The 25,635-nt window shown below is 39.8% G+C and overlaps 1 protein-coding gene across 2 annotated transcripts; it reads right to left on the bottom strand.

Annotated features, from left to right (window-relative positions):
• Window positions 1–2,078: 2,078 nt before the first annotated feature.
• On the bottom strand, window positions 2,079–25,420 carry PRRC1 (proline rich coiled-coil 1). Of its 2 annotated transcripts, none has more exons than XM_010403678.3 (9): window positions 25,316–25,420; window positions 19,329–19,443; window positions 16,040–16,426; window positions 14,667–14,824; window positions 12,345–12,447; window positions 9,168–9,331; window positions 7,778–7,881; window positions 6,041–6,143; window positions 2,079–3,607 (listed from the first exon to the last, which is right to left on the bottom strand). In XM_010403678.3, the coding sequence occupies exons 2-9, from the start codon at window positions 19,420–19,422 to the stop codon at window positions 3,398–3,400; spliced, it is 1,323 nt and encodes a 440-aa protein (XP_010401980.1). In that variant the 5' UTR covers window positions 19,423–19,443; window positions 25,316–25,420; the 3' UTR covers window positions 2,079–3,397. The 2 variants fall into 2 exon arrangements, with proteins under 2 accessions (XP_010401980.1, XP_010401979.1); XM_010403677.3 differs by lacking the exon at window positions 25,316–25,420 and adding an exon at window positions 25,090–25,229.
• Window positions 25,421–25,635: the final 215 nt, after the last annotated feature.

Below are 25,635 nucleotides of genomic sequence, written 5' to 3'. Positions count from 1 at the left end.
TTCAGAGTGAACAGTATTCAGTGATAATGTCTTACTTTCATCTGCAAAGTTTACTACTTTAAAAAAAAAGGGGGTATTTTAACAAATATCCTTAAGAATTGTTATAAAAATTCTCCTTTTAACAGGTTTATACTTACAGAAATCCTTCAGAAATCTCCCACTTGAAAAGCACCCCCTTAAAAACCTCCCCCTATGCAGCATGGAGGGGTAAAAACCAAAAGGAACTTGTAAACTTCATTTGAGAGAGATACAGAATCACAACTGTGCAAAACGTCTCTGCTGCAAGATTTGCATGTTTGTGTTTGTGCTCTTCTAAAGATGGCCAAAACTGACAGTAGCAGACACAAGTTATTCCATATTCCTGACTTCTCAACTACCCTCTACCATCTCCTCCATCCAGGACATTGAATAAAAGACAAGCTCCTGTACCTTTTCCTCCACTAGACATTACTATTTCTCTGGTACTCTCCTGATTGCTTTCACATCCTTCCACACTCTATTCTTTCCTTTGCCCTCTTCTGCTACTCCTCACTATCTTGCCCAAATTGGGCAGGTGTCTAAAAAAGGTGACTGGTATTATTTCTAAAAGCCTTTTGTTAAAGGATAACACTCTGGAAAGTGTATGAGCAGTTACTGAGGCTGCTTTGTTCCTGATTTTGGACCAAGATGTTCCAGCAAACTGTAATTGCTGTTCCATCAGGCCCCTCATGTCCCATCCCTTCTTCACAGACATTTAGGGCCAATCTGGAGAAGGACAGCTGGCTGAAAGCTATCAGACTAATTTCAACAGAAATGTGTGGGGAATTTTATATCCATGGTTTTTCCATCAGAGCCAAGGTGCTCTGAGCAGTGCTGTGATGAAAAACTGAGGCCAGGCACAGAGCAGTATCTTCTCAACAAAAGCAGTAGCAAGCGCAGAGCTAATGAGCTTTTTCCAGCATTTTAAAGAATCTCAGTTTAAGAACCTTATAGATCTTCTTAATGAAATGCAAACTCAAGGAGCTTGGCTGTTTTTTATGTGACACACACTTTAAAAAATGGGAGTATAGTAGTAATACATACTGTAGCTTTCTTGACCTTTTCTGACACTCATATTGGAGCAAACTTAGCCGAAATGGCTTCTGCAGCTGCACCTACAGTGATGTGGCAGTTGAGAACTGTCATTGTCTAACAGAAGTTACATGTCCAAAATGTCTCTGCTTTTCTAAGTTGATCTCAATATAAATTTAACACAGGATGTGGTGTCTTGCCTGTTGACCCTCTTCTATTATTGCCCACAACACAACCCTAGAGGTGGTGAAAAGCTGAACTGTTACCATAACTTGGTTCAGAATTCAGCTGTGTAACTCAGATCCTGAGCAAGGCTTCCACTCAGGAAGCAATTTCTGATTTTTTAGGCTCCCATATCATAGCCCAGACATTTTTCCTTCCCTTGCCCTCTCAGGAAGAAGCTGAGCTCGTGGTGTTCATGTCAGGATGTTTTTTTTCAATACACAAGCAAGTAACAGTCCCCAAAGGGAGAGAACTAATTGTTGGTTACCACGTTGTGACATTTTAATTCTTGTGGGAGCTGTCAAAAATACATCATGAGACCTTCACTGAGTCAGAGAAAAAACATTTTACTTGACCACATCATCTTCTTCCACTCTTCTCACCTCTGAAAAAGTGAAGGCCAGGGCCAGGAAAGCGAGAAAGAATAGGGTCATTCCTCTTCAGTTTTAATTTTAAGTCATGCCAGGGCACCTAAACCTACTGATGACTTCATGTCCTCTTCCTTTGCATCACAGAGGATGCTGCAAGCAAGGGATAAGAGAGCAGCATTCAACAAATTATACACTGCAAACTGAAATTACAGTACATGCAAAGATGCCTTTACTGCTCAAGGACAAACAGAAGTGTCTGTATCACCCTTTTGGTTTAACAAAGAAAGAAGCAGTCCCAATGAGGAACCTCAAGACTGAGAGTTGGATTCTGTTTGCTTGTTTAGTATGTGACTAATCTGCAATCTGACCACGTAAATACAATTTCAATAAAGAAATGTTCACCATCTGTATTAAAAAACAAGCCTTTAAAGTAAATGCAATTCTCTAGGGAAAACATTTATTCAACTGCTTTACAGAGTAAGCCAATTAAGGCCAAATATATTACTTGGAAATAGACAGGCTTTCACTAGGTACAAATATGAGCTGGCTTAACAGTATATTGTATACAAAATGTTCTTTGAAAGCATCTAAGAAAGGTAAAGGCGGAGCAATATAAGCTGAAAAACTGGTTCTTTAAGGCAAACAAAAAGTATTTGTTTATTCTTTGTTTCTTAAAAAAGTATTACCAAAATATTTTCTTCACAATTACTTCTGTATTTCTAAATAAAGATTTAAGATTGTGTGAGGATGGAGGATATTTATAGCCACAAAAAAAATCAGACACCACTGAAAACTTATAAGAGAAACAGTGAGCTCATGACATCAAGAAAGCATTTAGACTTAGAAGTGTTCAGAAAACCCAGAACAACAAAGCAAGTGATACATACATCACCGTTTTCCATAATCAAATTACTGACAACTGTAACTACATAGGAAAAAATTACATAATTACATATATCAGATGGAGTTTGGAAGCACTGGAGTAAATCATGTTATTGAAACTGCGGAGATGATTTCATGTGGCAAGTGCAGTACCTGATCTAAAACCCACTGAAGCAACTTGAAATTTTGTCTGTGGTTCTTCAACTGACCACGAATTTCATTACTCTTATGTAAAAAGCAGAGAGATGCAGCACAGAAAATGAGAAATCAGAATTATTTAGCAACAGCTTCAACTAAGAGGGCATGGATTTGTGCTCTTCTTCAGCAGCTCACTGTTATGTGCTGTAGAGACTACTTGGCATCGCTCCTGAGAACTATATACAGACACCAAACCAATGAGGTGTTAAGTATCCCCTAAACACATGCCCCCAAAAAACACATGTAATACAGAAGGTAGTCTCTCTGGATTGAAATGCATATATAACACACATGTTATGCTGTCAACATGTTTATATTACTAATATAATAGAAATAGCTAAACAAATATCCCCTTTAGAAAGAATACTAACTATCTATCTCAGCAAATGCCTGGTAAAATGTCACATCACAGCACATTCCAGTTCAAAAACTGAAATGCTGCCTGGACCAGTCATAAATACATGTTTGTTTTATGAATCATCCTGGAAATCACACATTAGCTAAAAACTGCAATTGTTCACTTCCACTCCTGGAAATCACCTTCCCTTCTGAAGAAGTAGGAACGGTTTAGAGTTAAAATTACAAATCTGAGTTGCTGACAATTGGAACACGCGGCCTTCACTTCAATCCTAGAACAGACCCCAGCATCGCTTGGTGTGAGGGTGTCACCGCTGTCACACGGTCCTGGGTGGCAGCTGCTGTTTGTACATCCCTGCCAGGGCCTTGGCCGCGCTGTAGATCATCTGCCGGCGCGACATGCCGGTGAACACCGCGTGCCAGTCCGTCCTGTTCACGTTCAGCACGCTCTTCTCCAGAACCTCGCCCACAGTCACCAGCAGGCCTGACCACCTCAGGTTGTAGTCCTGAGGGGTGAGACTCTTGGCCTGTGTGGAACAGTTTAAGAAGTGATTACTGAAACTGTTTGGAATTAACAGATTTGCTTCCATTTTCAGCATTAACCAACTTTTGCCAGGGATCATTCTGGTATCAACAGACAAATTAAAGGGTGTGAGAATCAAATTTCAGCCTGCCCCATAATATGCCTAGCCAATTTTTTGGATTTCTATGTATCATGATCCAAGCAACATCTGAAGATTAAAACAGGATACTTAAGAAAATAAAGACATACTGCCATTATTAGGAAGCAGTTTTGTTTTTTCAAACAGCCAATAGATGGAATCAATAAAAATATGTATTTATACAATATCCATTCATCCCCGGCCTGGATTGATCCTGGGGCTGCTCTGATCCAAGGACAGCACCAGCACTTGGCCTTGTTAAACCTCATGAGATGCCCATGGATCCATTTCTCAAGCTTGTCCAGGTCCCTCTGGATGGCCCCATACCTCAGGGGTGTCACTGCACCCTCAGCTTGGTGTCACCTGCAAACATGCTGAGGGTGCCTTCATCTCTCTGTGTCATTAATGAAGACATTAAATCACACTGGTCCAAATATGGACCCCCTGAGGGACACCACTGGTCACTGATACTCATCAGGACATTGAGCCTTGACCAGGACCATTCAACCAATTCCTTATCCACTGAACAGTCCACCCATAGAATCCATCTCCAATTCAGACTGGGGGACCATGTCCAAGACTTAGATAAATGACATCTGTAGCCCTCCCCTTGTTCTGCAATGGGAACCAGAAGGGGTACAGTGAGAGAAGTATTACTGCGTTTCTCTGGTCTGATGCTCATCCTGGGCGTACCTTCTTCATACAGATTTTAATTTGGGTTAGTTTGTGTCCAGTGCATGTACAGCAGATCAAGTTCATCAGTGTGTTACAGCCTTCCTAAAACTACTGTCTTGCAACAATAACAGCATATATAAGTATTTTAGAATATGCAGAATAGTTTGGGTTGGCAAGAGGCCTTTAAAGATTTTTTCCTGACTTTCTCTGATGTTTTTAGAAAGCATTTTGTAAAATTAGAGAGACAGAGCCATATTTCTCCTTTTGCCACTCATCAGCTTTTCAAAGCTGTAAGAACTCAGGAAAATAAGAATTAAAACCAATCAATCCCACAAATGCTCACTTTATTGAGATAGGTGCTACTGAAAAAAAAAAAAAAAAGTTAGTATTTGTTCTCCCAAAACAACATCTGAGGATCAAACCCCAAACAGTTTTGGTTATAAATTCTTCACAGAAACATTTATTTTAAAATAATTTTCAGGGCACAGTTAACTAATGCATGACTCTTATCTGCTGTCAGGCAACATGCAGTGACTGGGGTAATTCCCAGTGTGTGCCCAAAGGAAAACAAACCATCTCATGAAAAACTTCTACTGGCGGTATTTCAGAACTGCACACTACTGCAGTTCATTCCATCCTTTCCAATCAGATGAACCATGGCATTTCCAAGATTTAAATCTTTTGATTTCAGATTTGTACATCCTTGTCAGAATAGCACACTTGAAATCAGCCTTGTCTTTTAGGTGGAACTATGTATGTTCTAAGAGGACTTAAGTCCAAGCATTGATCTGGAAAAAAGGAATCATGTTTTCAGGAAAGAGTTTTGTTCACAGGAATGAGTTTTCAGAGAGTACAGTATGCTGCCTGCTTGGTTAGTACTTCTTCTTCTTCTTAAATAGGAAAGTAAAACTTGTGCTCCAAAGTGACAGATATTGCAGAATGAGACTCTTGAGTAAGAAATGCTTTGCTATAAATACCTGAAGGTTCTTACGTAATATGATGCCTTCCTGGTCTTAAAATCAAGAGTCAAACACGGTTAGAAGGGGAAAAGGGATTTTACCTTGGTATTTATTTTAAGGATCCTTAGGTGCACACGTCCAGGTCATATGCATCGAGATGCACCCCGCCGAGTCTATCTCTGTCTCTGTGTCCCCGCCCCCCCCCAAAATTGGGTATAACATTATAGGTTTTACTAATTAGCATATCTATCAAAGATTCCCCAATGAGAGGCTCAAGTGAGCCCCCCTCCCCAAGGAACCTTCCCCTGCATGGTTCTATCTTGGTTTACAGAATATGTTCTGGAGAGGACCTTGGGGGCTGGGGCACACTGATCCCTAGCTACGAAGCTTCTAAAATGTTTAGTCTCCTAGCTTGACAAACAAGTCCAAGAATGTAGGCAAAAGCACTAAAAATACAGAAGCTGTAAAAGGACATAACGGGTATAAAAGAAAAGGCAAAAAATCTTCATGGCATCAATACATAAACATGATGCAAAAAGTTTGTACCCTCATTTCATAAATGAAAACATTGGAGTAACTGCCAGTAAGAACTGGTATCGCAAGTAAAATTAAAACTTCAGTCTTATGTCTCAGCTGTTGATTGGCAAGAAAACTGAAAACTCACCTGCTGAACATATTGCAAAGGCACTGGTGTTGCTTGGGTAAATGCTTCCAGGTGAATTCCATGAATTGGATCCTCAATAATCAGACATCCAATGTCAAACCACCTGCAGTGATATGCAAATGGTTTTATTTCTGAGTACTGAGTATCACTCTGTTGGAAACCAACATGCTAAAAGCTGAATTACAAACATTGTACAAGCTTTATTACAGACGTAGTAATAATGTAATAATGAGACTCCTCAAGTCATTGTGGAATTTTTCAAGTGAAATTTACATGTGTCACTTTTCATCCATCTATCTATCTACCTATCTCTTATGATAGTGTATGTGCATGTATGTAAAACACATACAATACACAGAAGTACGAATTACACGAAACTTACAAATCAAAGAAACAAAGAAAGCTGGAGGTGGGGGTTGTGTGGGCAAACATAATCCCTTGGCCACAGTTATTCTGCTACAGTTTTCATTCAATCTTTCAAAGAACATTTCTCATTAAAACAACCTTCCCTAACAATTTTAAAAGAATATAATATATTTATCATTCATGTTCAACATTCAGGAGATTTTCTGGCAAGCCTAAATATTCAGAGAAACATTTTTGTCTGGGCCACACAAGCTTCTTGGTAAGAGCTTAGTGGAGCCAGACAGGAAAAAGCACTTCCATCATGTTTGTAGAAAGGAACAGAGTACTGGAATGCTCTCACTTGGAACTAGTGAAGACTGCTGAGAAAGCTTCATGATTAAATATAACTTGCTTCCAATTAATAAAGAAGTTACTCATATTTTTCCAGTCTTTTAATATTTGCATTTTTGTACATGTGATGGGCTTTTACATTTTTGACAGATACTCTACTTTTGCTCTATTTTTATGCTTAGTATGTTTAGTACAATTTGAATGAGGAATTTTCTAAAGTAAATAGAAATAGGAAAAGTTTTAATTTTTGTTTGGTATTTATTTTCATCTAGTTTCATTTGGATGTTTTATTGTCTTTTCATGGAGGAGTAACTATGACATATGTTATTGGTAGTGGTGGGTGGTTACTTGAAACTCCCCTCCTTGCACATGCACAAGTATGGTAAACAACAGAAGAAAGTTATTTAAGTTTGCATTAAGAAGAACACAACATTGTCTTTAATGTTTTGGAAACTAATTATAAAGCTGCTTCAAGAACTGCCTGTCAAACAGCATGTTACAAATTCAGGTTGGAATGTGTTTTAGAAAACCATTTTTATGTCTGTGCAGTGCAAGTTAAAAGCAAGTAAGTATATTATCAGTGAAAAGAAAATAGACAGTACATTATTTGATAAAATCATATTCTAAATGCTAGAGTATCTCCCACTATCCATTCTGATACAATTTCAGACAGACAGAAGAGAGGATACACACAAGAGTGCCAAGAACTATTCCAAATTTTACAGCTCCTTAATTTTTTGAGTTTCCTTCACTTCACTGTGTTTTTATATCGTGAATCTATAAAAACCTGACAAGGATATTTTTATATTAAAGTCTCAAGATGCCTGGACAAAAAGCTGAACATCACCACCAAAACTGAGCCTGCCAAAATACTTCAGGCAAACCCTCTCCCCTCCCCTCCCCTCCCCTCCCCTCCCCTCCCCTCCCTTCCCCTCCCCTCCCCTCCCCTCAAACTGCTACCAGCTCCTTACAGACTTGGGAGTCAACAAGGAATATTCCCAACATGTCCCCACCCTCCTGAAATAAATCCAAGGCTCTCACTTGTCAGGAAGCAGTTCCTCAATGAAGTTTTCCACTGACACAGCAGGCTGCTTCTCATGGATGACTCCCGTGCGGCGCAGGCTGTCTATCCTCTCCTGGGCTCCCTGAGTGGCAACACAAGCTGTTAGGCAAAACTCTGAACCACAGCTTAGTGCAGTGCTTGCAGATTAATCCCAAAAGAACTCTAGGACACACTTTTCAAAATGACTCAATAGGAAAAGAAACCAAAAACCCAAACTTGTGGAAGGCCAGGAATCCCAAACAGTAACAAAACCCATGATAAAGCTAATCAAATATTTTTAGGGTTTTTATTTTCCAAGAAAAATACCCAGGGTCGTACACAAAGAATTCCTAACCTGTAACTGTGACAAGTTTCACTACCAGTTAAAGTATCAGTACATATTTGTGTTACTTGGACCCTTTGTCTTGGCTTTAGAGTCTTTAAGAGCTTTGGACCAACTTTGTAAGAGCAAGGGAAAGAATCCATTTGTTGTGGTACATATCTGACTAACACACAGGAATTATTCCTTGAAAACTGTTATCACTCTGGAGCTGTAGTAGAGATATAAAGTATACTGCAGTGGCTAAACAAGTAAAGGAACAGGCACGTTGCTCTGCTTCATCTCAATATAAAATTGCATCACATAATACACTGCTATGAGGACAGGCTTTACTGCTCTGCCACAACACTGAGGGGGAAGGACTTCGTTTTTCATGAATTTTTGCTTACATTTAAGTAAACAGAGTAAGAAATGGCTGTTTTCAGGATTTTCAGTTATTGGCCAGAACTGGTGAAATAACCTTTGCTAACCCTTCCTCTGGGGCAGCACAGCAATTTGCAAGGCTGCACAGTGAATTCTTACTTTTCAAACAGAACACAGATCTGTTCAGGAAGAGCCCTGACAAGAGTTGATCAAATTGTCCTTTATCTACAGAATCAGTGGGGAGAAAAATCAATCTTGAAGAATCTCTTCTAATTTCTAACATTCCCAACATGATGTGCTGATAAGAGACTATTCAAAAATTCCTAATATACTTTGAAACTACAGAAATACCACCATGTATGGAAGATGTGATGGCAACCAATGACAGTATAAGGAAATTGACATAAATGGCTAATACTCTGACATAAAGACTCTCCACTTGCTGTGAATGTGTTTGCAAAAACCCTTAAAAATATTTCAAACAGAGAGCTTTAAACTGATCTAATGATCCAGACTGAGAAACAAACAAACAACAAAGCAAACCCATTTACCCCCAAAATAACAACAACAAACAAAAAAAACCACCGAAGAAAATGTTTACCTATCCCAGAAACTGACCTTCCCTTTACAGAAAATGAGATCTTTCTGGGTCAATTTCTCTTTGCTACTGTTATATATCAGCTTACCTTTAAGCCTGCAGCATAGCCCACAGGCTGAGGTGCAATGTTGGACTGTGCAGCCTCTCCAGTCACAACAGCCATCCCAAAGACTTCTTGAAAAGCATCCCGAATTGCTGCAACTTTCACCTCTTTATTAGAGGTAACAACTATGTCCAGTTCTCCCCCAGTTCCTGCAAAATAGTTTTGTAAAGTAATCAGTAAAAAATACATCCATGCATGTAATTTTCCTCCTTCCCACTGTCGATAGTTCAAACACAGTCTACACCTCAACAATGTTCTCCACCTGCTCTTCTCTTTCTTAGGCACTGGACAGTAGTTCTTCCATGAAGCAGAAGTCACTTAATTTAGGAACTGAAAATCAGATTAATAACTAAGGGATACATGGATGAAAGACAGGCAGCAAGAACCGACCTATTTGCAGGTTCAGTACCTGAAAAAAAATCACACCATTCACTCAAGATGACAATTCACAGAGATTTATGAAAATAACTCAAGACATCCATTTCCAATAACGTTTTGGTGTTCTGGGAAGCAGCAAGGAATATTGGTGTGACACACAAACTCTTATGAATGGGATCAAGAACACTGATGCAGGTCATAAAATCCAGTGAACAGCTGCCACATTACACAAGATTTAAAATAAGAGGTCTCATTACTTTGTAGTTGTCCTTGGAATGTGAACTTCAGTGTAATTTTATTGGGTTTTTTAGATATTAAATATCTATGGAACCCAAAAGCTTGTACACAGTTCTTGAGTGTTTTCCACAAGTGGTATCTCCATAAAGAAGCAGGAGATTTCACTAAGCCCTCTCAGAATGAAACACAACAATTCACGGATTAAAAGAAATGTAAAACTACTATAAAAAATTCAATGACACCTCACATCTGTCTAACACAGGTGCATCACTTTTATTGTGCAGAAACACATCATAAAACTCATCCCTGCTGTGAGCAACTTTCTCAAGAACAGCTAAATCTTTTCTCAAAACATGGAATATGAATGACATCAGAGAAGGCTGCAATTGACCACATGAGCTTACAGAGTTTGCAGCATTTATCCTGACTCAAGAAAAGTTCCCCCACTGATAATGGTAAGCCCAAAGCTTAAATTTTAAAGAAAAAACCAATTTACTTTTTGGCTTGTATTACTCAGCAGACCTTAGTTATAGGAATCATCTTATTTTTATGAATAAACACCAGATAGGCCAGAACAGTAGTAAAACATACAGTTTTGGGGTTTTAGGGTAATTTTTTATCATTTTATTTATCCATTGCTTTGCTGAATGGAATTAGGTGTACAGATCACTGAACTTTGAGCAATTGCTTTAAACTGTGCAACTACAGGACTAAAAATAATTGAGAGTATCTTTTTTTATTGATTCCTTCTTGATAGATATCAATACAACATAATTAAACAAGTGCTTAAAATTGACTGCAGGCTTTTACTGAAGTTAGCTTTGCCTGAGTGCTCAGGAACAGAAATACTGTTAAAGAGCTTTTAATGAAGCTAAAAACTAATCCATAACATATCTAGTAAATCACTACATAACAACTTTAATGGCAACTGTGCCCCATGTTTGGTTCCAGAATACAGAATATATTTTCTTTTGTATTAAGGGTCATCAAATATCAAAAGCGTATCTTTGTTCATCAGAGATACTACAGAACTGAAATAAAAATATTACATGGGTTAAAAGAAACCCATTTGTGGCAAGATGTAGTAATACAGAAACCTAAAATGTAAGAACTAGATGCACCCTGGTAAATTCAGGGGCAGAACTCTTACGTCAAGTTAGGCTCTGACACCTGAATGTGAATGTACCTTGTGTATTATAAACTGAAATGACAGTTCCATATTTAATTTGAGACTCCCTGTTGTCTTTTGTTATAAAAGCACTGTTGTTTATGCTTGTGAGGTGACCATTTCCTGAGCAGACAGAAATTGTCTGTTCCAGGAGCGCAGCTCAGATGACAGCTTCAAAATGTACCAATGAAAACAGTTCAGTTCTTTTCAAGAAAGAGATTACATAAATATTATTTGCTTAGATGAGGGGGGAAAAAAAATAAATTTCAACCACCTCATCCAGAAGCTTTGGTAATTTCAGGTTTTGGCATGAGGAACATGAAATTCCTTTGGCATTGCAGTAACGGAGGGTGAGCAGAGAGAAGAGGGGCCACTGTTGAGGACATGGTTTTTGCTGATCCCAGAACACATTTCTAGAAGGAAGTACAGGCTCAGTTTACAAACCTCTGCCCCGTTTTCACAACCTGCAACTACAAAAACAATGCAGTGCCTAAATGGCCAAGATGTACACAGATGCTTCCCCTTCAGAACCTTGAGATAACCATTGACTTAAGCTTACTTAACCTAAATCCTACAAGCAAACCATTTTATTAGAATTACTTCCTCCTCCAGATGAAGTTGTTCTGTCAATAAATACTGGGTGAAACTATCCAGGATATTGACAGATCCTGTTTTTAAAAAGGGACAGTCATGACTGCAATAGAAACCTTAAATACACTTTGCCAAATTGTGCATAATCAACATTTACTGTAGCTTTGTACCACATCCTGCTACTGCTTTCAAATACCTTTAGAAGGCATTGCTGGCTGGCATCACTGGTTTTATTCCTACTCTCCCCTCACTAGAGAACTGCTGGGATATCTTCCCTTTAATGTAGGACAATTAACTACTATTCAATAATTAGGTCATCTTCCCCTGTCCTCTGAACTAGTACAAAAGTGCAGCAATGTGGTTAGTTGGGTCACAAAATAGGTCCAGCTGAAAAAAAAAAAAAGCTCAGGAAAACAAAATGATAAAAATATAATTTTAATGGTTTCTTCTCAATCTGAGCCATTTCCTGAGCAGCTTTTTTCACAGGCAGAGCAAGGTCAGTACTGGCACACCTAGGAGGGAGAACTACTTACCAGACTGCTGGAAAAAAAATAAACCATGCCAAAAAAAACCAAAACCAAACCACCACCCTGGACAAATGCCTTTTGCTGCCTCATTTTAATCTCAGCTATATTCAATATACAGTGTCCTCCAGTAAAATATAAAATGGAGAGTAACACAAAGCTTTTCTTTCCCATTAATTTTCAAGCTGTAACTGAAATGTTTTTACACTTTAAGTGCCTCTAGCCTTTCCATGCAATACTTGATGGTTTATCATAAACACTTACTGATATATGGAACCATGCCAGGATCCAGCGTTGTGATCATGGTCTCCACTGAATGCTTGGTTTTATCAAGAACAGACTTCACCATGGGATTCTCAGCTACACCCTAAATTTAAGCAAATACATTTCATGTTATCCTCTGTTTTGGTTTTTTTTTTCCCTCCTCAAGAAATTCAGAATGTTACAGTTAAAAAAACAAAAAAACAAAAAAACAAAAAATTAATACTAAGATGCTCTGTAACATCTGCAGGATATGACTATCAGTGCATGGCTTTTCTCTTACAACCTCAAGTTTAAGTATTACCTTCCTCATTAACGCAGAAAAAGCCCCATCATCTTGCAAAGCCAGGCAGTGCTTCTCCAATTAGCAGCCTGGCTGCCTAACTAACATAAAGTCATTTCACAGATGGTTCCTGAACATTGAGACTGCTTCTACCTGTGGAAGATGGCTGTATGTGTTCCTTTGCCCAGCACAAATAGGATGAAATAATTCATATGTTTATACCAATCCAAAACATGAAGTCATTGCAACAATTATGCAGAAATCAGCCTTGGAACTGCAATGGGACTGCTCAGGCATCTTTGAAAGATTGAAGGAACTGAAATAGTCCCATTTGATTCCAAACCATTAATATGTCAATTTTAGATTGTCACAGTTTTCAATATTACTGAGCTTGAAGGAAATCTGAAAGAAAGGTGTATGATTTCTTAACAACACCAGAGGAAAAAGTGGCATTTCAAATTACTTCAAGAACAGAAACTAAGGTAACTGGGGCAACTACTGTTTAAGCTCTTCAACAGGAAATTCAGGATGCATTTCTGTAAAAATTACCACTGTGTGTCCCAGATTCTGGCTCATCTTTAAAAAGAACAGACTCTGATGTGAGCTTACACACATCAAGAACTTGATAGTTTCAGTATAACTAATGATTCCTCATTCTTTCACTTACGAAATTCTCAAGAAGTGGTTACTGAATACACAGAGCACATGGAATGCTTGATACTTCAACCAAAACCCTTACTACTGGAGTCAGTAATACAGACCTTCTCCATAAACAGAAGCAGGACACCTTTTGGATCCTAGCGGCAAATCTAAAATCTGATTGAGATTGGCTCTTCAACTAATTTGCAAATGAAAGCTCTGGTACTCTTAAAAAGGGCTACAGATCAAGTTAAAAGTAAAATGTTCTCTTGTAAAACACTGCCACCTACTGCAAATATGAGGAATATAACGACTGAAAGGAAAATACTTAAAGGAAGAAGGAAGATGTGTTTTTATGATCATGAGAAGACATTTCTCCCTGAAAACGGTAGCATGACCACTCTGCTCTCACTGTACTGATGGAGAATTAATCTTGTTCTTTACGACTGAATCATTGGAGTAAGGCAGGGCTCAGTCTGCTATGTCACACACAACTTTTTCTCCCAGGCTTTCATGCTTAAAAGGGATTGAAAATCCCTCAAAAATTCTTCAAGCCCACTGGGACAATAAACTTCTTTATTCTTCCTTCACATTCAGTGTGAGATGGGACAGAATGTGGTGCTGCTCTTGAAGACAGCTCAGTGTTCATGTACAGCCCTCAGATCTTTCTGCCACAATCTTCACAATGCTACTTAAATGTAGAATCTCTGGCAGCTCCAGAAAGGTTACAGCCTAATGAAATTCTGCTAGCTGATGTTGCTGCTTATTTCCTCTGTCTGATTAGATTGCTCATCAAGGAATATCTGTTCTGCACTATACATTCCATGCCTTCTAGCAGAATAATCTTACAAAACACTTTAGACACTTCTTTGTGATTGAAAAAATATGTGATTTGTCTCTCCTTGAAAACAGACAAAATATAACTTGATTGTTATAGAACAAGCATGACCTGCATCCCGCAGGAATCAAACTCAGAAAATTAGGAAGTTATAAATGGGATATGCAAAGCATTCAGGTAAGGTAAACCAGACTGACTCTTTCTGCATACAGTCCTTGTGAAGTAAAAATTACCTTACAGGTCTTAAAGGGGTTCTAAAATTTCATCTGGTTTAAGAATATATACGTATCTAACAGGTTCTGTCACATGTTCCTATTGCAGGACTAAACCTAGAACACCTGCATTTGTGTAGTCCCCTCTCCTCTATAGTCCCCTCTCCTCTACGCAGAGAAAAAGTAAAAGCAAAGTTTCAGCAAACAGCACTATAAAAAAAGGCCACCTTGCACATGAGACTGGGGAAAAAAAAAAGATTTATAGTAGCATGCATTTAAAGAGTAAGACATGTCTTCCTATTGTCAGTACAAATCGGTAATTCCTCATGAAGGTAACAGACAAACCCCCATACCTTTATAAAGCCCCAGAGTCCTCCAGCAGGTGCTCCACTCTGGACAGTAGATACTCTGGGATCTTCATGCTCCTCAGGAAAAGTGATTGCAGAACCAGTACCAGGAGACAAAGATGATGAGAAAGGTGCCTGTTGAGTAATGGGATCTGCCAAAACACCTGTAAGAGGGAAAAATAGAACACAGGAGTTTAATTTGTTACACTGAAGCAACATGCAATTGTTTAAAAGGAAAACAGCAGGAAGAATGGAGCAATTTCAGGCTAACTCACCTCACTTCTTGAAGGCCCAAGAACAATTCTGCCTGCTAAAGGTTAGCAGACCTAATGAATGCAGCCACATCTGCTAACAGAACTGAGGCTGCCTGTACATTATGTACAAAGTCAAACAATGACTGTTTTTCCTTATCATTCTCATTTTTTAAATTGTTCTTTTTATTGTATTTAAAGTTTCGTAGTTAACTCTCAGTAGAGAAAAGAGAGGGATAAGTATTAGTGTCTGAACAAAGATACGGGAATGTTCCCATACAATAGGGAAAGTAAGATGTTTTTTAAACACCAAGTGCTGGAAATTAATAGTAGTAGAAAAAGAAGGAAGCTTTACATATTTCAAAGGGAAAAAAAAAGAAACAGTAGAAAAATAAAATGTGACCCTTTGCCCCATTACATAAAAAAGCCTATTTTAACAGATTTTCCAACACTAGCCTTAATTGAGAGTTGTATTTATTTTACGCTGCAAACTGATAGCTCTTTTTAGACATTTTCCTAATACAGATTACTTAAAAGAGATATCACCAATAATAAGAAAAGCTTGGCCCAACTGCAGCTGAAGAGCCAAGTTTCCATTCCACAAGCTGAAAATGACATCAGTTCAGCAACCACAGCAACTGCCTGCATGGAAGGTATGTATTTTTAGCTATCCCAATGCAATTTCGTGGCTGGAAACAAGAAAATAGAAGCTGGTGTCATGTGATGGACAGCTTGTTAGAGACAGATTTTCAGAACAAAAACCTGAAAATTATGAGTTTACAGCCTGTGATTGTCATTCTGGGGAAATATAATGGTTGAAGGTTCTCTGAGCTAAAGAAAAGCTGTGCAGATGGTCTCTGCTCTGCAAGTTAGTAAAAATAAAAGTTCTCAAACAAAGATTTTCCTGTGAACCTGAATGCCACCAGAACTTAAAAGTGGACACTCTGTCCTAGACCATGACTGTATTTTAAGGGCTATTATCCCTTCTTCTAAGTACAACTAAATTTATTGTTATTACTTCTTCTGAGTACAACTAATTAAGTAAGTATATCCAGAAGAATAAAGCAGCCACCCAGGAGATACCCCACCCTGTCCCACAAACAGGAAAGCAAATAAACAAAGAGTTACCTGAGACTGGAGGTGCAGAAAATGAAGGCATCAGTGGGCTCTGAGGTGCTCGGCCAGCGTGACCTCTGGTGATATCGTAGGTGCAAGACATGGAAAACCCTGAAATGGGGGGACCAGTGGGAGGTGCAGGAAGACCAGGGCCAGTAGCAGAGCTCAGTGGAGGAGGAGGAGAGAACTGGGACACAGGGGTGCTGAAAGCTGGAGGGGCAGCAGGAGGTGGGACAGGGCTTCGGGGTGGTGCAGTCGTAGAAACGGTTGCAGAAGGCACAAGTGGAAGAGAGGCCGAGGTCATCATGGGAGGAGGAACTGGGGACACTCCAGCTGGCAAGGGTGGTGAGTAGGCAGGAGAAGATGGCATGCTTGGTGTGGCAAGGGGGCTGGACAAAGCTATAAAAATAAGGAGGGAAAAAAAAAAAGAGAGAAAAAAATTATTCTAGAAGCCTAAATCTCAGAGATTCAGCTATGTAATTGTTCAGATATTTCACAAATAATTTTTGAACCAGTCTGGTTTTTTTTTCCTTTGAGGTGAATTTGAAACTTCTGCTCAAGTTCTCATAGACCACCAATGGCACTCAATCCTTGGTGACAATATCCTGTAACACACATCTCCTCTTCTTGCATAACCCTACTTGTCATTAGCTTAAAAAGAAGTCAGCATTTGACTAGAGAGTTTACAGCAGCTGAAACCTGCCTCAGAAATTTCTAGCTAGTTCTGTTCTTCCTGAGTGAGTGCTACATCAACTGATGATGTTGGAAGGGCTCATCTTCAGGAATAAAACACACACTCCTAATGTTTGGGAGGGTGGGCGTTGTTTCAGAGGTGCGGCACTGTAAAACGGACTGAACATAAGGCAGCCCTCTCTTCTCTGGCACTCATCCTCCTGATCCCTCTGCTTTCCCTGTTTCAGTCAAATCCTCAGCTTATCCTTGGATAAGCCAATTTTCCTCTCTATAACCAAGGGAACTAAGTCAAAAAAACAGAAATTGCCATGCTTGGTGGCAGTAACATGTTGGACCAGCTTAAGCATCTCACTGGCCTCAGCCTAAACACCAATCACAGTCAAATGATATACTAATCACACTAATGCCATGGTCTCCAAACTTTGTCCCACACACCCATCAGTAAAAAAAATTGAGCATCCATTCCCCCATGTAAATTTATTTATGTATTGTTTACATGCACCACTGTACCAGTGTGTTATGTATATTACAAAACATACATAACAAAAATTTAAAAGTGATGAGATAAAGATAAATGAAAAAAAAAAAGAAATTTCTTAAAAGTACGAAACATTTTCTGCTTTCATTAATTGATAATATACTACCAATATATTATAGTACATTAATAATGGTTAACATATAATATAATACAATCATTGATAGTGACTTTTTAGGGTGATCAGTGCAACTGAAGAAACCTCATTTTACATCTTGGTTTTAACACCTCAGGATGCAGGAATTTGAAGGTTTGGTTCTACATTCAGACTGCTCTGATACTTAAGGTTTAAGGGCTGGAAAAGACACCTCACAAAGATCCACATGGAAGAAGTGCCTCGCTGGCTGTGCCTGCTGTACCATGCTATTCATTTTCCACTCCCACCCATAAGTCATGCAAAAGTTTTCTCTGAAATTTAGCTGGCAAATTTTCATGTTCCCTCATATCCACCAAATGTCCTTGCAAAATGAGTGTGCTGTATTTTTGTGTTTTTAACAAGCATGTTCAAATTCTATAGAAATTGTTTGGAAGATGTTTACACAGGTCAGGAAATTCTCTTTGCAAATTGATGTCTACAGATCTGACAGTTTTTATGCAACACTTGCATTGGTTTTGGCTGCAGGAATGAATAACGATGGTAGTATTTCCAAATATCAGTTTTGGAAATGGTTTCTCAAAAACATTACTTTCTTCCAAAAGTACTTCCTGTATCACTCCTTGTTGAAATGCCACCTTTACCCGTATGGAACAAATTGTGAGTGAGTTGTTTTTTTTTTTTTTAATACCTGCTAGATACACTGCTCTTGTCATCACATGAAACATCAGCAAAGCTGTCACAATTAAAAAAAAAAAAAAAAAAAAAGTACATGTCCACATTAAGTTGAACAATTTTTTTACAGACCTTGCCACTGGTGACCAGCAAACCTCTGTGTCATATAAAAAATGAAAAAGATCTTTCATTGCCACATCTCAGTACAAAATACTGTAAAAAAATCTACTATTTAAAGGCTATTTTTATAAAATTAACCTCATTGATAACATCCTGTAGCACTTTATGCACTTCTGGCTCTGGCTCCTGTGCTTGTCTATGAATGAGGTAGTGAATGTATTCCATGTGTGGCAACATCTCTGCAACCCTTCTCCAGAATCCACTTTTATCCTAGATAAAGGAATTGCTCCATCAGAGGTTACACTTCCACAGTTTTAATTTTAAAAATTGCTTTTATTATAGAACTCCTTTAATGTTGTGGGCAGATCTTCTCTGTATATTCCTCTTTTAGCATTTGACAAGACAGACCGCACAAGTCTGACTCAACACCACCACATGTGCCAAAAAGTTCAATACCTGGTCTTCAAATATGGTATCCAGAATCTTGGAAAAATTGGGAGAAGCGCTCTGATTACCATCCAAAGGTGAGATCTTAGAGGATTTTCCAATATCTAAAGGGGCTACAAGAGAGATGGAGGGACTTTTCACAGGGAATGGCTTTAAACTGGATGGGGGCAGGTTCAGATCAGACACTACGAAGAATTCTTCCCTGGGAGGGTGGGCAGGCCCTGGCACAGGGTGCCCAGAGCAGCTGTGGCTGCCCCTGGATCCCTGGCAGTGCCCAAGGCCAGGCTGGATGGGGCTTGGAGCAGCCTGGGATACTGGAAGGTGTCCCTGCCCACAGCAGGGGGTGGCACAAAATTATCTTTAAGGTCCTTTCCCACCCAAACCATTCTGGGATTCTGTGAGTATTAAAACACAAGGGATTATTCAGGTTTACCACTCTCCCCTAAAGGACTGTAAATCTGTTTTAACTCCCTCCTGTGCTGCCCTATGCACTGTAGTGGATGGTATTATTCCCCTGCATCCTTAAAAAATGAAAGTGCATCCACATCCCTTCCTAAAATAGTTTAAAAAAACAAAAGTTTAAAATATTCTGTGTGATATCAGATGTATTACAAATAAGGAGCACGATTAAGAAACAATTTAAATCTTTCTAATTAGCCTGGAGAAGAGAACTGCAATTATGCTGATTGCAACTGTTTTTGTAGTGCTTCAAAAGACAAGAATAAACGTTTCTGTACCTAATGTGACAGGTGTAGCAGCAGCAGCCACCCCTGCTGTGCTTGGAGGGGGTGTGCCAGGTGGAGTCGTCTCTATCCCACTCTCTTCCATCATTTTCCTTCAACTACAAAAAAGCTGTGAGGGAAAAACAAATATAAAGTGCATCTTGAGAAACAAGGGAAAAGATTTTAAGTGAGCGTGCAAAGGCCACAACAGAGTTATTTACATTCCTCAACAGAGGAGGTAATTCAAATGCCAACTCTAGAAAAAAAAAGAAAGCCACTGACTTATCTCAAGTACAAAATTATCCAGTGAGTCCCTTTTCTCCTGTACCTTCCCTTTACTTTTAGTATGGTGATAATACCTCAAACTCCAAGACTCTTTCTAAAAACCTTACTGTGCCTGCCCAGCTACTGCTTCCAAAATATACTGGTGGTACTCGGAAGAGCAATAAAAGAGAGGTAATTACACATCACAAACCCCATATCCCATTTCAAGAAAAACTTAACTACAGGGTACAATTCTGCTGCATTAGTGAGCTGTGGTAATGCAAACCAGGACCTGTTACTTCTAGCATGAATAAAATTATAATGAAATTAATTTACACCAAGTTTTCCAGTACAGCCAACTCCTGTAAAATCCATACACCACACTTTTCTGGTTATGTTATCAGAAGTGGAAATAATTGAAGACTTTGGCTTTTATTTTGAAGGCCAGAAGAATCTTTTGACATATTTGAATAAACCTTTAAAATACACTACTTCTAAAAAGATAAACCTACATGCTTATTTAACAACCTTAAATTAGTGTAAAAGGGCTTAGAAGAAGAAAAGTGGAAAAATTAAGATTTTCATGGAATCACCAGGTGATTTTCATTCTTTGGTGCAATGGCAGCTTACAAAAAATCCTGCTTCCTCACAAGTCTGGTAAACTACCTGTATCACTCCCTGAGATAGCAGTCCTTAAGGTATGTCTAGTGAAATAAAATTCTTGTATAAAGTAATTATATATATGAAAAATAGATAGGCTCAAACCATTTTCCATCATATCCATTACATCAGTGGCTACTGAGGACTGCCAGCTAATTCTCTTTAAGAATTTACAGAGGAAAAGGCTTAGATAATATGCTGAATAAAAATACATTTATATAAAAAGGAACTCCACTTACAAAAATACAGGGGCTTTCCTTTCTTTAAAAAAAAAAAAAAAAGTAAAAATTCCTTATTCCCTCATTGTTGTTTCAAAGGTTAAGGTTGTTCTTAGGTTAAGGTGGAGGAAAAACTAGTATTATTACCAAATTTAAAAATCCAGACAGGATATCAATGTCAGTCTTCACAAGTGCACTAGGAGTTTCAAAAACAAATGAAAGCATCAAAATCACACAGGAGAAACCACAGATCCTCTGACAAATCAGTATGATTTGCATTAAGTGATTCAGGATTAAATGCTTGAGCCCAGCCACGGAAAGCAAGTAAACGTGGCTTATGTGCAGCACTCTTCAAGAAATTCTTATGACAGATGGATTTTGGGTTCTGAGCATCTCTAATTCACTTAAAGGCTTCTCTTCAGATGGGATGAAAGGGTCAGTAACTGCCAGGTGGGGAACAGACTGTCCTTGCAAAGTACATCTCATCATCCCTTAGAAAAGAAATGCAGAGTCTTCCATTAAACTTTACTAAGTGCAAGAATTTGCAATATTAAGACTTTTGTCTTTTAATCAATCTACAGGAGTTTACATTCCTCTGCACAGAGATATTTTTTAAGTTATTCTTCCAGTTACGCACTGCAAAGCATGAGATTTTCCATTGTGCAATTAAAGTAATCACTGACCAAAACCTAGAACATTTTTTCAAGGCTCTTCCTATCTGCTGCTTCATTTCACCTAATGCCATAATTAAAAGCTGCTGAGGGGTGCTTACTACTTAAAATAAATTCTGTGGCCATGCAGGATGACTGGTAAAGTTCCACAGAGCAGCTTTTGAAAAACTCTGTTCAAGGATTTTTCAGGGCTTCAGAAACCTGTTACAGTGGTGGTGCTGGGGGAAGGAAGATATGGCAACCCCTCAAGAGGTCACCTGACATCCAGAAAGTCAGGAATTAGTAGAAATAGAAATAACTCTGTAGCTGTTTTTCTCTATTAACTCAGCAAAAAGAAAGATTAAGAACAAAAACAGTAATCCCAAATGTGCAAAAAATCATGTCAGTTGCTGAAATACAATAAAAATTCCGTATGGAACTGACTTAAATGATGTCTTGATTAATATGGAGCCTGCACAAACAACACCTTTCTGTACACTGACTTTTCAACACAATCCAGTTGTGGTTTGCAGGTACTGCATTATGAAAAAAGTAAATAATTTGAAGAAAAAAATTAAGGGTAAAGACAAGGCATGGGAACAGACAAAAGGAAAGCAGAAATTACAATGGGTAACTTGAAGCTAATAGCTCATTGTGTCAAAATAATCCAGCACCTCACGTAATTAAAATGATCCTACAGGATATACATGAACATAAATGGCCTACCCAAAACCAGCTGTGTGTGAGGAATGGGGAAGCATTTGGGTGGAAAAGTTATTACTACAACTCTTCACAATCCAAGCCATAACCACATAATTTACAACAAGGAGCACCTGAAAGCTCAGCCTAACTTCTTAAGGAAGTGACTTTTGTGCCTTCTTGCAAACTAGAACATTTTGGCTTACTAAACTGAAGGGGCAAAGGAGAAACCCAGAGATAGGGAAAGAGAAGCACATGCAATTAAGTGAAAATAGTATCCGTACTGCCATCTAGTGATTTGTGAGCAGAAACTGCAAATTCCGTAATGCCACGTTTTGGTAAAGAAATCCTGGTTTGTTTTTATATGGAAATAAAAAAGAAGGGGTTTGGAAAAGACAAATACAGAAAAAAACGTATTTCCAGTGATCAGTCCTCCTTAAAACAAACCTTTAGGAAGTAGGAGCACGAATTTTGTTTGGCTTTGATCAATTACTTTGTTTAAAAAAAAGCCCTCTTCATTACAATGAAGACGTTATAGGGATGATGCTAACTCCTCCTATTACACAAAGAAAATACAGTACACGCACAAAGTCTAACTTTAGAATTACTCCTACTGATTCTCACCAGCTGAACTTCATCCATTAACCTAAAGCGAAATCTCAGCCACCAACCTAATTACCAAACTAGGGAATTAGGTTTGTGTATACTGAATGGAAAACCAGGCTAAAACTCTGACTGAAATTTTTAAATTAGCTTTAGCTCGTGCTAAAAGCAGGAATGAAATAATTTGATTTAGAGACTGAAAGGCTTACCTGGCAAATTATGCATCTTTTCACTTTAGTTTAAGAGAAACTAATTACATTCGTGCTAATATTTTGCAATAATCTTAATGACTTAACCACACTTAAAAAGCATTCTTCAGGTTGTTACTCCAAAATACAGAAATTCACAGCTAATGGTAAGATTACCTACAAATGGAGATAGCGAGTTTCATATAGATATAAACACATTATTTAGAATCAGCCATACTTCAGAGTTTATTATAACATGTATCTTCAGTCACCTTTAATTGATCCCTTCTTCTATTTCAGTAGGTGCTCAGGCTAATTTAAAAAAAAGGCAAAACCAAAAACCCCAAACAAACAAAAAAACATCAGCCCACAAAAAGAAACCCCAATATATTTAAGTACACTAAGAGGGGGAACTGCTCTCTAAATAGAGCCTAAAATGAAACATAACCGCTAAGCTGGAACACTAAATTGAAATGCCACTGAACTTTTTGACTGTAACCATGTAGGCATAACTTTTAATTAAGCTTTGACAGTGCTGGCTGCAGACACTGCTCGTGGCTAAGCACACGCTGACAACTGCCCAGAGTAAGGTGCAGATAACATCAAACAAAATGACAACACTCCTCCAAAAAAATGAAATGAGAACAGAGATGGACCCTTAGTGTACTTAAAACTTTCATCTGAAAAATCCCTTGCATTGTTTTTTCCCACTTTAGAAAGGGAGAGCACTAAGGGATAAAACTTCCTTCAGTCTCTGGTCTGGAAAATGCAGGCCGGTCCCAAAGGACACACAAAGTCACAATGAAGCCAAAGAAAGTACACAGAGAGATCATCAGTTTAACCACCTCGTGTTGAATAACTTGTTTCAAAGTCCAAAGTCTTCAGGAGGGGTGATCAGGAGTGGTAAAAAGCAACAAAAAAACCCTGTAACAAAACAAAGCAACAAACCAACCCCCCAGAACTCTCCTACACCTGTTTTCTGAGACTTTGGGTTCTTTACTGATGCCATACCTCAAACAATGCACCTGTGTCACCCCTTGACTTGAAACTGAGGTGGCAGGTAACTTTTCCTGATTAAGGCCTTACAGTAGGAAACTGAAGCTAAGTCAACTTTCCTCCCATTCATAATGAAGCTGATTGCACCAGGTAAATAGTACTGTGCACTTGTCATTTTGGGGCTCTGTTTAAGTTGAGCTTCCTCCAAGTTAACATGGGCACTTCAAAAATTTGACATGACCTAGAAAATCCAAAACAAGTAACTGTGCAATGCGCTAGTTTACATGTTTTCCAGTACATCTTAATACAGAATTTGAGGTATTGAGTTATCAGTAGATAGTGAAAAATATTCAAACTAAAAGAGAATAGGTTTTGGTCAGATATTAGGAAGAAATCCTTGACTGGGAGGGTGGGCAGGCCCTGGCACAGGGTGCTCAGAGAAGCTGTGGCTGCCCCTGCATCCCTGGAAGTGCCCAAGGCCAGGTTGAATGGGGCTTGGAACAGCCTGGGATAGTGGAAGGTGTCCCTGCCCATGGCAGGGGGTGGTACTGGATGGGCTTTAAGGTCCCTTCTGACCCAAACCATTCTGTGATTCTATATTCATAGCATTAATAATCAAGCCGTTTCACCAGTGTGCATAAGAACTAACACAGACCAGGACAGCTGGATATACCAGGCATGACAAGCAAGGGCTGTTGGCCTTCTCTTGTCACTCGTGCAGACAGAGTCCACAGACACCATAAACACAGCAAGTTCCATTTCTCCAAAGGCTGCCTGACCTTATCAGAATTACTAGAATTCCGATTAGCTCTTTCTGTCACACATTCTCAGCGCCACTGCCAACCCTCAGGATTTGCAGCAGACCACACCCCCCTCCCTCCTCCCTTTGCTATCAAATATTTCAGTGTCACAAAACGCTCACAGAACCCCGCAGACCAATGACGGCCCCAGTGGGAGAACTACTGATCTCCAACTACGTAACTCCATCCAGCAATGCCATCAAGTAACACAACACCACCAAACAAACAGCCAAACCCGGCCCATCCAACAATTTGCACCCATCATTTCCAGGGTATGGATATCACAGGATGTGATGCAACAGCTCCAGCACTTTCAGAGGTGTTTTCCCGAAAGAAATAATGTGAGGTTTTTTCCTAAGATAATAAAAGCAGATAAATCACACACATTAAGAGCGAATTATGCCTCGGGACACACTATAATAAAGTAGTAAAGCTCCTGAAGCACCACTTCCATCCGGCATTAACAGATTCCCAAGGGTGAGGATGAAACCGCAGGCATTTTACTAGGACCAGCACTCCCATTCCTCGCTGCAGGGCTGGAATTCAGTGCCCCGAGGCTCCGAACAACCTGGCACCCCAACTCTCCACGCAGGAGGAAACCGGGCCGGATGCAGTAGCAGGACGGCACCGGGGACCCAGCGAAGCACCGGGATAAATCCCACCGGGAATTGTGCGCAGTGCTGCTCCCTGACCCTCACCTCACAGCGAGCCTCGGAGCACGGCGCTGGCAGCACACGGAGAGCAGGAGCCGCTGCAGCCCTGCGGGGACGCGCCGGGTCGGAACACGAGGAGCGAGCCCCGCACCTCCCGCAGCAGCTCCGGGCTCCGGCACCGCCCGGCCCAGCCCTCCAGCCGCTCCTCCCCGCCGCCGGGCACGACGGGTCACAACGCGGCGCCTCCTCCCGCCCCCAAAAGCGCACTCACCGAGTCCGATTCCCCCGTCCCGGCCCGTGCCTTCCCGGCCTTTCCCGTCCCAGGGATACACGAAGGGAGGCCGCGGCCAGCGCCGCCTTGGACTACAACTCCCAGCATCCTCCGCGCCGCCGCCGCACCCTGCCACGTCTCTCACGGCCGGGTCCAACGGCCCCTCACGCGGGGGGGATCGCACCCCCGTCCTGCGTCCTCAGCTTGGTTCGCTCCTCACGCAGAAATACGCGGCGGTGCGGGCGGGGCGCCGCTAGTGCCACGTTGGCGGCGTGAGGGAACGGTCCGGAGGGCGAATGATGTGATACGTTTAAATCTCG

Source organism: Corvus cornix, chromosome Z, assembly GCF_000738735.6.
Source record: "Corvus cornix cornix isolate S_Up_H32 chromosome Z, ASM73873v5, whole genome shotgun sequence".
Classification (NCBI taxonomy): Eukaryota; Metazoa; Chordata; class Aves; order Passeriformes; family Corvidae; genus Corvus; species Corvus cornix.
Note: the sequence above shows the minus strand (reverse complement) of the source record. Positions and strands in the feature narration are given on the sequence as shown.